The following is a 14,196-nucleotide window of genomic DNA, read 5'->3' as shown; positions in this document are numbered from 1 at the left end:
GAAGCCCTTATGAACTATGCGGCTGCTTCTCACGTTTCTGCGGTAAAATTAGCAATTGTGATAAAGCAACTTTTTACGGCTTTTTCCTCCCTGCTATGCCGTTGCTCAGTTAATACCGCGGTCACACTGGCAAGTTTAGTGTCACTTTGAGCGAGTGCACTTACGCCCCCAGAATGGCACTTTGGCAGCGCGTTGCTACACGAGAAAAGGAAGTGCACTTTGGAAATGATTGTAATGGCGATGGGTACTGAAGTAGCACAACACGTATTTGTTATTTCAGGCAATGTTTCTTAAGTAATACTGTGTTACAGCTATAACCAGCCCTTAAAATAAAATTTACATACAAACGCGGCGGCTGCAGCCATTGCACGGCGCGCGCTGGGCATGCCCCTGGCGGTCGGGGCTGTAAACTGCCCGAGAACGAGAAAAGCAAAGTAGTTTTTTTGTATTATAGTATGTTTTAATGCAGAAGAATATTCCTAATAAAGAAAACGATAGTTCAAAAATGCTATGAACTCAGCTTCGGATAATAACTTATTTATTTTCGAGCCACTGCTATCGAGGCTAGACACTCCGTCTCGGCGAAGTGAGTTTGGCGAACGCACTCGCCGGCAAGTGCGCTTTGCAGCGAGTGTCACTAAACGTTCTCGTGTGACAGCGTGCGAATGGCACTAGCGGCGAAGTGCACTCCCTCAAAGTGCACTTAAGTTGCCTCGTGTGACAGGGGTATAATTCTTGCGCTGTTTAAATCACTCTGAAACACAATCACGCTGTCTTACAGGTAAACGCCTAATATGGTGACACGCTGCAACGAAGGTCATAAAACGCAACATGAGTGCACCAAGTTTCCAGTAGGAAATATGCAGATACATATATTTGTCTTGCAGTGTCCATGCGTGAAGTCCCGTGAAACGGAATGGACCGCAGTTGGGGCGTAGCCCGGGCGGCCAGCCTCACTGCCTTTTTTACGGTTGTGATGATGATGAACTCTGGATTCTTCTACGTCTCCTTAATGGAAGAATTTGGTGTCAGAAGAGAAGCGGCCTCGTGGCCCATGAGCGTGATGTCTGTCGTGTCACACTCATCAGGTAAGTCTAGCCAAAGGTATCTCGTATATCTAAATTTTCTGTGAAAGTTTTACGTCGTTTTTACATGAAAATTTTCTGTGAAAGCTTTACGTACAAAACATCCACGACGAGTCTACACCACATATGGCCCAGTACAATATTGAATATTTTTAAAGATTTCGTTGTCGGTAAGAAATATCATCGTTTGGCATTCAGAAAATTCACATCACGCGTGCCTGGGTGCAAGAAGAATGCATGGGGTTATAATAGCCTTCTATGTGCATTATAACGTAAACTGTCGCACACGACAACTGCAACTTAGCGGGTGTGCTCACTGCGTGATCCCATTGGGTGTGCTCACGCCGCAATCAAATTTGCGTGTAAATGAAGTGTACTAAGCCAGATTGAGGCCGTGAAATACCAGTCAGTCTTCTGTCAGCTCATCTTAAAAGCTTCCGTACGCAAGAGCATGTTAGGGACCGTCGTTGCAGTAGTGTTCTTGCGCTGCCGCCCGCTGCGGTGGTTCAATTCGCGAATTAAAAAAAAAATGATTCTCAATATCACGTTTACTGACAGTTATAGGGGCCTTTTACTTACAGCGATCACGCTTGCAAAAATATGTCGATACTTTATGCACACATAGTTATGCTCACGTTGAGTAATGCTATGTACGCCGCACCGAGGACGCTTTATATCAGGCCAATATGAATACAGTCGAAACCCGCGATAACGAAATCCCGAGGGAACGAAATTCTCACCGCAACGAAATATTTTCGGAACACCGGCGAACGCTCATAGGAACCAATGCATTTCGTAACTCGCTACTACGAAAGGTATTCATACCGCAGTCACTTATTAACGAAATTTTTGAAACACGAGTGCGCAAATAATCTGCTCTCGCAACATTAACTACATTCGAAAACTGCGGAAATGCATTCATGCTACACTTAAATTGTGCAAAACTATCGCTGCAGCGCACTTGAGAAGCAGCCGCCATCATTGTTTACAAAAAAACATAAAGCTGGTGACAATGATGATGATGGCTTGCCGAAACACCTGCTCGTTATCGCGGACTACGTATCCAAATCCATTGTCGCGTGTGTGGAGCCATTTGTGGAGCGTTTGCTTGGTCGCTTGGTGCAACGTGAACTGTGTGTTGCGATTGCTTCGTCCGATTTTGCTGCCTGCGGAGATGCCGCGTCCAACGAAAAACCGGAAGTTCATCACGCTGGAAGATAAGGCTGCAATCATCAGTGAGGTGGAAAAGGGCAGGAAAAAAATGGACATCGCCGAACAATTCGGCGTTGCGTGCAGCTCGCTGTCCACGATTCTGCGCTGATGCGCGCTGATCCAGCGGAGCCGGAAAAAGGTTCGCCTGTAGGCGCACTTGATGATGGTACTGGTGACAGCGCAGTGCCGCCGTCACTGACCAGTGCATGGGGCGAACTTTGTGCCGTGGCAAACGAGATTCCCGATCGAGAGGCATGAAATTGCTGCATGGTAAGGCCCGCCACAGCGAACTTACTGACTTTTGGAAATAAAATGTGTTTTTTTATAAATTCCATGTCTTTTCTGCCGCATTCTCGCGCCAACGAAATTCCCGCAAGAGCGACATTTTGTGCTTTCCCCACCGATTTCGTTATTGTGGGTTTCAACTGTAAACGAAGTCTTAAGATTGTAGTATCCAAGCAGAAGGGTCTTCTTAGTTCTCAGAGCCTTTCAATGTTTACATTAGGAAAGAAACAGTAACATTAACAGATGCTTCAACTATCCAAAGGATAACAGATCCGCGGTGTGTACAGATGAATGCAGAAATGGCTTGCGATCTTTGTTTAGAGCGCCGAATCCTTACATGTTGTCCTATACTGCAGAAAAATACAGTCGGTGGCAACCTAAGACTACACACTAACGCTCAAGGGTCTGAAGAACTGTTAAGTGAAATTCTGACCACAACGAGTCACAAGTAGAATTTATCTCACAGAGAGCACAACGTTTTGTTACAACTCGCAGGCAGAAAGGGCGTGGTAATAAATCATGTCGACAGGGGCTGTGCTTCGGTAAGCTGGAGGATGTAAAAATGCAAGGACCAGGCTCTCAGACAGCTCAATAATATTAGCCTACATTATAAATGGGGATCTAAGCCAACACCAGTAAACAGTGAGGTCACAGTATTACAAATTTTCTAACCACTGAATCAAACGCTCCGATTACCTCTTAACGAACCATAAAAAAAACAGGTTGTTTCTACCTTTTTCCGATTGCCTTTTCATTAACTACGCACTTCATAACGCCAAAAGGACGAACAGGCTGCATGGGCAGAAGTGCTTGATGCTTGGGTGCCTGCGTATGCTCGAACAGGACCTCGGTGGCTTGCACAACAGCGAGACACAATAATAACGGAAACTTTGAGTGGCCGTCAGCATGAAACATTAGTTTTCATGATGACCTGATCAATCAATCGAGGAATAAAAGAAAGGAAATCCGACTACATTTTAATAATGTAGCCGTGCCTCAGGAATGCACGCTTACAGGTTTCTCGCGTCAAAATGCTATTCGCAATCCTGACCCAATTTGTGCAACATGAGCGTATGCAAATTATGAACTCTTCCGCAGAAAAGAACGATGTGCATGCGAGGCACGTAGTGGCGCAGAATTTCGGTGATCGTGCACGTAGTTTATAGAACCGGTTCGGACCTATGTTACAGAACGCATTGAACATGACCGCTCTCCGGAGTTCATGGCAAACGCTTTTAACAGCAACAATCCGCAGTTATTAACGACAATATGTATATCCAGGTCTTGCCGTCTAAAACATGTGGCTTAAATACGCAGACATATATCTATAGTCATTCGACATAACTGCCATTATATTTGCCCAGCTCTTACAGCGGAGCTATTATACTCGAGGCATAGAGTTAGTACAGACTTTAAAGGAAGAGCTCCCCATAGAGCTCATGCATTGCAATCGCCCACCATAAGATGGCCGGCATTGCCGCCATTACATTACCGTGTTAGCGTTATACTCGCAGACCACTTTTCTTGGTAATGAAGGGAAAGGTACTGAGCAGAACTACGCGTGTGCTAGCGCTGAAGAATATAGTCCCGTAATTTCGTCCCTATTTTCTGCGTGAGAATAAAAAACATTACTTTATTTTTTTTACGGGACGCTGTTTGAAAAGAGGGTCGGCGCACACCAAGGAGTTATTTATATTTGCTTAACTTTATGCAGTTTTACTTCGCCTTTTTGCGCGTGTGAAAACGCCGCACCTTTTCCGTTCACCCCACAAACAAAATGGCGTCTTCTTCTTCAGGTGAGCTCTCTCGTCACCCTCAAGCTTTTCCGATGACTCGCCGAAGGAGCTTGTGGCGAATATCAATAACAAATGGCTCTCCAAGCCTGTGACGGCCACTCGAATAATCAAACGGCCGCCGCAGGAGATACGGAAGGTTCACAAACGAAAACTATATTCGAAACGCGCGCCGAAACGGACTACTTCGCGGAGCAGTACATGTGCAGCAGTTCTGCCCCCGTAGTCTTTCATTCATGGCCAACAAATGTTGTACGCGAGTATACCAGCCCCTGAGACGAGTGCTGGCAGTGACGTATCAACTTAATCGCGAGTCGAGGGGAGGGTGGGGCAAGCGTCCCCCCTTACCTCGTGGGCTATATATATATATATATATATATATATATATATATATATATATATATATATATTGTAACATGGTAGGGCGCTGACAAGAACGCCAGCGAAAGAAGAACACGAAGACGGTTGTTGTTGGTGCTCGCGCTTGCTCGGCTTGGACCGCTGATCGCTTCAGCTGCTGCAATCTTCTAATAAACGCGTTACTGCCTCAACGTTAAACGCATACCATCAAGTGGTGGAGAGTGCTGGTTCTGTTCTCCATCCTGGAACTCCGCAGCCGGACTCTACTTTCCCCTTCAACAATGCCGAACGATGCTACCACACCCCAAGCTGCCCGCTGTCCCAAGAGAGCGGGACCCCGTCATTTTCAGCGGTACTGATGAGCAAGACGTCGAGGACTGGCTCTCTTCTTATGAACGAGTGAGTGTCAACAACAGGTGGGATGACAACGACAAACTTGGCCGCGTCCACTTTTACCTGAGAGGAGTAGCGGAACTCTGGTTGAACAACCACGAGGCTGAGATTTCCAACTGGGCCTCTTTCAAAACGACCTTCGCGAACGTATTCGGCCGACCAACCGTGCGCAAGCTCCGCGCAGAACAGCGCTTGCGTGATCGCGCCCAACTGGCTGGCGAGTGCTTCACTTCGTATATTGAGGACGTCGTAGGCCTCTGCCGCCGCTTCAACCCTGTCATGTCCGAAGCCGATAATGTCAAGCACATCTTGAAGGGCATTGAGGACGATGCGTTCCACATGCTTGTGGCGAAAAACCCTGAAACAGTCGCAGACGTCATTCAGCACTGCCAGAGTTACGATGAGTTGCGAAAGCAGCGCATTTCCACGCGACGTCCTAGTTCGGACATGACCAGCACGTCAGCAGCGACCGTTGGCGCAATATCTTCGGACCCGGCGGTCCTGACACAGCAGATTCAGCAGTTTATCCGAGAGGAAGTGGCTCGCCAATTGTCTCTTGCGCCCTTTCTCCCAGGCAATACTCATGGGCTCACTTCATCGCTGCGACAAACCATCGAAGAGCAAGTCTCCGAGGCACTACCACCCACGTACCAGCCACCGCCTGTATCCGCGCCCCTCACCTACGCTGACGTCGCGAGAAGGCAGCCACATGCGCTGCCGCCCATCGCGGACACTGCTCCACAAACAAACGCATTTTACGCAACGCGGGCGCCGGCAGGCCCGCACGTTCCTCTTTATCGCCGTCCTGCAACGCCCTCCAATAACCCTTGGCGCACATCGGATAACCGGCCAATCTGCTACTACTGTTGTCTACCCGGCCATGTTGAACGGTTCTGTCGCCGGCGCGTCCCTCGTCCAGGTACCATCGAGGACAGCTACAGCTACGTCCGCCCAGAGCCACCACAGTCAATGCCTCCACACGCTACTTCGGACACCTTTTCATCGAACCGCCGCGCCTTCAACCCACGTCGATCGCCCTCCCCGCGGCGACGTTCGCTTTCACCTATGGTTCGTCGACCACCACCCGCCCAAACGGAAAACTGACCATCGCAGTTCCGGAGGCAAGAACTGCGCCGCTGTCGAACTCTACAAGGCCTCGTTCTCTACCTGCCAACGAAATTTCTGTGTGCGTTGATGGTGTTGCCGTGCAAGCATTAGTCGATACTGGAGCTGCTGTATCTGTATTGAGTGAAGCAATGTGCCGCAAGTTAAAAAAAATTACTATTCCGCTTTCTGGCGTCTCCCTGCGCACGGCAACCGCGGATCACGTAAAGCCTTCTATGACGTGCACGGCTCGGCTACTCATTCAGGACGTTCTCTATGTGGTCGAATTCGTTGTCTTTTCGCAGTGCTCGCACGACGTCATATTAGGCTGGGACTTCCTTTCCACACACCATGCCGTTGTTGACTGTGCCCATGCCGAGCTAGAATTATCAGCGATCGCCGAAGTCGATTCTTGCAAGTCTTCTTTTTCTCGTGTCCTCGTCGCCGCGGACACGGACATCCCACCTTTGTCTTTTGTTCTTGTGCCGATCTCCTGCGACTATGCTTCTCTAGCGCCATGTTCACGCCATCAGCAGACTTTGCCTCTCGCAAGAACTTCATTCTTCCCTTTGCTCTTCTCACGATCGTCGACTCTTGCGCAACCATTTATGTGACGAACCTGCTTTCGGTCCCCGCCACATTATTTCGCGGAGAATGTATAGGCCGACTTGAGGACATTGATTTTGTTTGCGCCAGTCAAATGCCCGATCGCACGACAAGCCTCCAGGTCGACAGTGTCAATTCCGTTACCACGTCCGACGCATCCTCCCTGGACGTCTTCCTTCCATCAATTGATTCGGAACTTCCTGTTGCTCAACGGACCCAACTTTTGAAGCTCCTCGACCGCTTTCGGACGTCTTTCGACTACATGCAACCCACTTTGGGCCGAACATCTGCAATCATTCATCATATTGACACCGGCACCCATGCACCCCTGCGCCAGCGTCCATACCGGGTCTCTCACGCTGAACGCCGAGTTATTGACGACCAGGTGACCGATATGCTTAATCGTGGCGTCATACAGCCGTCCCACAGCCCTTGGGCCTCCCCTGTGGTGCTTGTTAAAAAGAAGGACGGTAGCATCCGATTCTGTGTTGATTATAGGCGCCTTAACAAGATCACGCGCAAAGATGTTTATCCGCTCCCCAGAATCGACGACGCTCTCGACTGTTTGCAAGGGGCAGAGTTCTTTTCATCACTGGATCTTCGATCGGGTTACTGGCAGGTACCTATGGATGAAGCTGATCGCCCCAAAACTGCGTTCGTGACTCCCGACGGCTTGTACGAGTTTAACGTGATGCCGTTCGGCCTTTGCAACGCCCCTGCCACTTTCGAGCGTCTTATGGACAACACACTTCGAGGTCTCAAGTGGCAGACGTGCCTTTGCTATCTGGACGACGTCGTCGTTTTTCAAAGGACTTCGATACCCATATTCTGCGCCTCGCAAGTGTCCTAGAATGCCTCACACATGCTGGGCTCCAACTGAATTTGAAAAAGTGCCATTTTGCCGCCCGGAAGCTCACCATCTTGGGGCATGTTGTCAGCAAGGACGGTGTTCTACCCGACCCCGCGAAGCTCCGCGCCGTCGCCGAGTTTCCCAAGCCGTCAACACTGAAAGAACTCCGGAGCTTCATAGGCCTATGCTCGTATTTTCGGCGATTCGTCCGTAATTTCGCCTCCATAATGGCTCCTTTAACACGCCTACTTGCTGACAGCCAAGGTGTCACAGCATGGTCTTCCGCTTGCGACGACGCATTCGCGAAATTACGTCATCTACTGACATCACCACCGATTCTTCGTCACTTTGACCCAGATGCCCCTACCGAAATCCACACGGATGCCAGTGGAGTCGGCGTTGGCGCTATTCTTGCTCAACGCAAGTCTGGCTTCGACGAGTACGTCGTTTCTTACGCCAGCCGCACTCTCACCAGAGCTGAAGAGAATTATTCGGTCACAGAAAAGGAATGTCTAGCCATCGTGTGGGCAATCACGAAATTTCGACCTTACGTATATGGCCGCCCATTTGATGTTGTGACTGATTACCACGCCCTCTGCTGGTTATCGTCACTCAAAGACCCATCTGGTCGTCTAGCTCGTTGGGCGTTACGTCTCCAAGACTACGACATCCGTGTCGTCTACAGGTCAGGCCGCCGACATTCAGATGCCGACGCTCTTTCCCGCTCTCCTCTTCCCCATGAATACGGAACTGCGTCTGTTTCCAGCTACGATTCTGCGTCACTTACATACGCTGACATGCCATCTGAGCAGCGCCAGGACCCTTGGATAGTCTCTATCATGGAGTTCCTGTCTCGGCCATCACCACCTACCGCCACTCGTTCGCTGCGACGCACAGCTCGACATTTCACCGTACGCGACGGGCTCCTGTACCGCCGCAACTACCTATCTGAGGGCCGCAAATGGCTGCTGGTGATTCCTCGCCAGCTACGGGCCGATATCTGCGCCTCCTTTCACGCGGATCCCCAGTGCGGCCACGCCGGCGTAATAAAAACGTATGCACGCCTCCGGCTGCGGTACTACTGGCGTGGAATGTACCGCTTTGTCCGACAGTACGTACGCTCGTGCTCCAAGTGTCAACGCCGGAAGAGCCCAGCGCACACAGTCACTGGACCACTACAGCCATTGCCTTGTCCCTCCCGGCCCTTTGATCGCATCGGCATAGACCTGTATGCCCCCCTTCCCTACACACCTGACGGGAACCGCTGGGTGATTGTCGCTATTGATCACCTGACACGCTATGCTGAAACTGCAGCGCTGCCAGAGGCCACATCACGTGAAGTCGGCTTATTCATTCTTCAAAAACTCGTTCTTCGCCACGGCGCACCTCGCGAGCTATTCAGCGACCGCGGACGTACGTTCCTTTCTGAAGCCGTGCAAGCCCTCCTTCGTGAATGCAACGTTGTGCATCGGACAACCAGCGCGTACCATCCCCAAACCAACGGAATGACTGAGCGCTTTAACCGCACACTGGGCGACATGCTGTCCATGTACGTGTCCGCTGACCACACCAACTGGGATCGCATACTACCCTTTGTTACGCACGCCTACAATAGCGCCACTCAGTCTACGACAGGATTCTCTCCATTCTTCCTTCTTTACGGCCGTGAACCTTCCTCGTTTATGGATACCATTCTTCTGTACCGCCCGGACGCTTCAGAATCCACGACTTTATCTGAAGTCGCCAATTATGCCGAGGAATGCAGACAACTCGCGCGTTCTTTAACCGCCCAAGACCAAGCGCGCCAGAAGGACCGTCACGACGTAAACCTGCCTACTCCGTCATATTCGCCTGGAACGTTGGTGTGGCTTCGCGTTCCCTCCTCTGCTCCTAGCCTTTCCACAAAGCTACTGCCTAAGTACGAAGGCCCCTACCGCGTCCTACGTCAAACATCCCCAGTCAACTATATTATTGAGCCTGGTCAATCATCTACGGACCGCCGTCGTCGCGGCCGCGAGACTGTTCACGTCGATCGACTGAAGCCGCACTATGACCCACCAGTTGTACCTGTTCCTTAGGTCGCCAGGATGGCTCCTTTTCCGCGGGGGAATGATTTGTAACATGGTAGGGCGCAGACAAGAACGCGAGCGAAAGAAGAAGACGAAGACGGTTGTTGTTGGTGCTCGCGCTTGCTCGGCTTGGACCGCTGATCGCTTCAGCTGCTGCAATCTTCTAATAAACGCGTTACTGCCTCAACGTTAAACGCATACCATCAATATATATATATATATATATATATATAGAAAGACAGAGAAAGAGAGAGAGAAAGAACTTCATTCGCAGTCAATTTAATGTGATTTTACATCTACGAAGAGAGAATTCGCTTAGTAGTCTTTAATAACAATGTAGAAAAATTAGTCAGTTTTACGTAGCATATGACGACTGGGAAATCCATGCAGGTGCGTGTTAGGCATGTAATAGTATTACAAGCAACACTTTTTCTACATTAACCACACAACTTTATGCATGAATACAATTATGTCGACGACGGCCTTCCCAGGAGTGAAGATTTGTGTCATCCAATGAAATTTCGTTATTGTCTAAAAGCTGCTCACTAATAATTGTTCTTTAATGTAGGTAGCAATGACTGCACCTTTTCTTTTCCGTATTGAGTACTGCACTTTCTTGCACACATTCGGCTTCGTGTATGGTAGTTATACTTTGCCTTGTTTGTTCCTAGCCGAAATAATGTTTCCAGCGCATTGTTACTGTTCTTTCACTTAATGTATTCGTTAACTTATGAACAACAAGTCTTCGTTTAAAAGTTAATAACTTGTGGCATCAAAAGGCGTACTACATTCTGTATTATCATCGCATCGTAGTCATGTATAAGTGACGCGAGAATTATCTATCGCGCCGCTTATGCACGACTACGTAAAAGAATTAAGGCAGTTTCGTACTAGTGGTGCCAAGCCTGACGGAAGTGTGGAGCTGGGGCAGCCTTCTTTGTTTCTCCTCAGCTTTCTCTCTCTTTATTTTTCTTGCAATTTTTTTTCCTCTTCATATTTCTCGCTTGCTTCCTTTTTTTTTCTATTTTTATACGTGGTTTTGCCAGCGTTACAGCGTTACGCCAAGCGGCGACAGCCCGGGCCCCTAAAGTGCTCTGCACGTATCATCATCAAGGCGCCCTCTCGAAGAACAAGAGGAACAAGACTTCGCTTTGGCGCGAGCGCGTGCTTAGTATGCTACAGATGGTTATGCTATACGTGGTTTTGCGCCCGTTACGTCAACGTGCATGAGATGACGACAGCATACGACAGCCCGGTCGCCTAAAATGCTCCGCACTTAAAATAAGAGAACAAACTATTTTTAATATGGCATATTGGCGGCCATTGTTTGTTCGCCATTCGTCGAAAACTTTCTGTGTGTCATAAAATTGCCTGCTTGTTACGTGACGTCACAAATCTGTGAAATCTTGTGGTGTAAAAATGGCGCGCGCACAGTAAGCAGCGCATTACTGCGGTGAACAATACCTAAACTTTTTCGTAATTGCCGGAGAGTGTCTCATTCTGAACTTAATTCAAGAAGGCTGCCTGCCGATCTCACTGGCAGCGGCTACTTGTAGCAGCTGACTAGATGGATTCATACCAGTATAGCCCCGCCACGGTGGTCTAGTGGTTATGGCGCTCGACTGCTGACCCGAAGGTCGCGGGATCGAATCCCGGCCGCGGCGGCTGCATTTTCGGTGGAGGTGAAAATGTTTGAGGCCCGTGTACTTAGATTTAGGTGCACGTTAAAGAGCCCCAGGTGGTCGAAATTTCCGGAGCCCTCTACTACGGCGTCTCTCATAATCATATCGTGGTTATGGGACGTTAATCCCCAGATATTATTATTATTCATACGAGTGTAATAAGTATTTTCATTTATAGGCTAACGATGTTGAGCTGCCTGTGCGCGTATCCATCTCTGTAAACTCATCCTCGCTAATACAGAGAAATAAACAGCGCTGCGAGTGTGTGATGCTTTGCAGGCCGAGTCTCTTTCGTGCTGTACAAGTGAACTCAAGATCAATTAGGACCAACTATCCCGGCTGTCAATTCGGACTCCTTAGTCCAGAAAACTGTGAACCTTTTCCATCTCCCTGCTCCGGTAGATTAAGTTGTGGGGCAAGCTTTAAAGCTGGGCTTCCCAATGTGCTCAAGTCCACTGGCTTTTTCGCCGCCTTGTTGCAAGCCGCAAGGCGAAGCACGTCGAAGCAAGGCGAACCGCGTTAATCGAGACTAAAGCAGAAACCTCTTTTAGCTCTGCCCAACTGAAAACAATCAACACTACTACACACTCATGGACTGAAACCAGCTTGGATATAGAGCTGCGGTGATGTTAATTCCTTTTTGATGACAGAAAATTAATTTCTTGAAAGAGAAAGAAGTTCGATCGGTTCATAAAGCATTTACTACTGGCTCTTGCCCGTATTTGTGTCGTCGGCGATTTAAACTTGTAGGCTAGTCAGAGCAGAAAAAAAGCATATCAGAGCGTTCTAACGTTATAGAGCTCCTGCTCAGCGGTAGCCTCCCCTGCAGTCGCATAAGCGGCCTGCACTGCAGACAGCCTGCAGTGCGTGGTCGTGAGACACGGGGGACAACCTTCACAGCAGAAGCGTAGGGTAAATTTTATTATATAATTACGTGATTTCGGCTTAGAAAGAAAAGTTCTCCTCACTTGTTGGTTACAGTGTGCAGCCGACAGTGGCCACTGTGGAAAGAGGAGCGGCTCCGCCCCTTAAGCTTGCTCAGCGGAGGGGCTAGCGCCCCCCCCCCCCTTGCCTTTTCTGGTAGATACGCCTATGAGTGCTTGACTTGACGGCAGTTTTCAATTTTCATGTCAACAACTGAAAGTGAGTTTACGTGAAGTAGAGCTGTAAGTACGTGACAACGAAAAGCACGGAAGATGACGCACTGCGACTCACAACTGAGTCGCAAGACGCACAATCGGCCGCGATAAAGTGGACATGGTGGCGACATTTAGCAAAAGTGCCGGCAAAAACATCCTCCTGCGCCACGAGTCCCGCGCAAAGTAAATTGTCCATATAGCCTCCAATTTTTCCTAAAAGTCTGCTAAATAAACATCCAACACAGTCTGCACATTTTCGATTCGTCAAAATGGCCGTTTTTGATTTATATTGCCAACATTATTAACATTGAAGAGCGCTAATTTTAGCCGATCTGTAAATAATTGCAAAGGCAACAATGACAGTGGTAGTGCAATGGCAGTGTTCTTGTGGCCGGCGCTCTTTCGGCCCATCTTTTCCTCTAGGAAGAGAGAGAGACAGAGAGAAATGCACTTCGGAAGGCAACGATGGTAACCGGAAATTGAGCATCCGATTTGCTACCCTGCAATGGGGAAGGGGTAAGGGGAGACGTAAAATGTAAGGAAGATATGATTGAGAGAGGGAGGGAGGTACGTGGAGGCACACACACACACATACGCACAGGAGTGTCATTGTGTACTAACTCTGTGGCTGGAGGTTTATCCGTGTGGTGAAGGAAGAAAATTGTCATCATCATGCCCAGCTTGCCTTTGTCACATCTAGCTTAGGTGAGCCAAGGTAATTATAGCTAAGCCTAATTAAGCCTAGGTGAGGGCAGAAACACCTAATTGGCAAATAATGATTAATTTAATTAAATGAAAGCGTAGTTAGCCCTAATTAAAACGAGTTGAATACTTTGTGTGGCTAGTGAGACCAAGCTCGGCAAATCTTACCGAACCAAGCCTAATTAAGGCAAATTAGTGCTAATAACAAACTGGATAGTTAAGGTCAGGTATGGCTTTAAAATGCGAGTTAATATAGGCTAAGGCCAGATATGCTAATTAGTTTAGATAAACTAATTAGGCTAATTTTTCTAATTAAGCTACTGGGATAGTGTTGATTCGGTGCTGATACGTGGTGGCTAATCGATATTCAATCAATAGCGTTTGATAAGCTATAGGCCAAACTTGGTTTACGAGAGCGATCACGTGAACACGTCGTTCAGCCGTGTGTGGATACACGTATCAGTTGACCTAGCAAGGCTTAGCACAACTTAGAAAAGACTAGCCAAGCCATGTCCTGCTAGGTCCATGCCCACAAGCTCTGCTGTGAAACAGCCTTGCGACGTAGTGCAAGCTGGGCTACTGTCATTTCGTATTCGGGTGATCATTCTCTGTAGCTGCAGTGGCGTCAACTGCCCGCGTTCTGTTGCGGATTATGTTAATCCTCTGACAATCTTCGTACAAAGTTTTCCTGAATTCTCCGTCATTGCAGGATTACTGGTTTCGTGCTTGCAGCGGCACCTGTCTGTCTTCCAACTCGGCCTGATTGGCAGCGTCTTCCTGTGGGCAGGCATCCTGGGAGCCGTCTTCGCTCCCAACATGGCCTGGATGACCGTCACGCTGGGCGCAATCCATGGCGAGCTACGCTGCGTTAAATTCCACAAATAGAGATGCATAGAGCATTTGCATTTGTAACCAT

The 14,196-nt window shown here is 48.7% G+C and overlaps 1 protein-coding gene across 1 annotated transcript; it reads left to right on the top strand.

Moving 5' to 3' along the window:
- The first annotated feature begins 902 nt into the window (after positions 1–902).
- Positions 903–14,165, top strand: LOC119391683 (uncharacterized). Its single transcript, XM_037659346.2, has 2 exons — positions 903–1,088; positions 13,990–14,165. Exons 1-2 carry the CDS (start codon positions 917–919, stop codon positions 14,163–14,165), a joined length of 348 nt encoding a protein of 115 aa, XP_037515274.1. The 5' UTR covers positions 903–916.
- The last annotated feature ends 31 nt before the right edge of the window (positions 14,166–14,196 follow it).

The sequence above is a fragment of the Rhipicephalus sanguineus genome, chromosome 4 (assembly GCF_013339695.2).
Source record: "Rhipicephalus sanguineus isolate Rsan-2018 chromosome 4, BIME_Rsan_1.4, whole genome shotgun sequence".
In the NCBI taxonomy this organism is placed as follows: Eukaryota; Metazoa; Arthropoda; class Arachnida; order Ixodida; family Ixodidae; genus Rhipicephalus; species Rhipicephalus sanguineus.
The sequence above is the reverse complement of the archived record's forward strand: the minus strand, read 5'-3'. Positions and strand labels throughout refer to the sequence as shown.

Excerpts from the sequence above, each read along its gene's own strand:
- LOC119391683 (XM_037659346.2), top strand. The coding sequence starts at position 917 with ATGGACCGCAGTTGGGGCGTAGCCCGGGCGGCCAGCCTCACTGCCTTT. Across the intron at positions 1,089-13,989 it reads TGTCGTGTCACACTCATCAG|GATTACTGGTTTCGTGCTTG; the intron begins GTAAGTCTAGCC and ends CCGTCATTGCAG.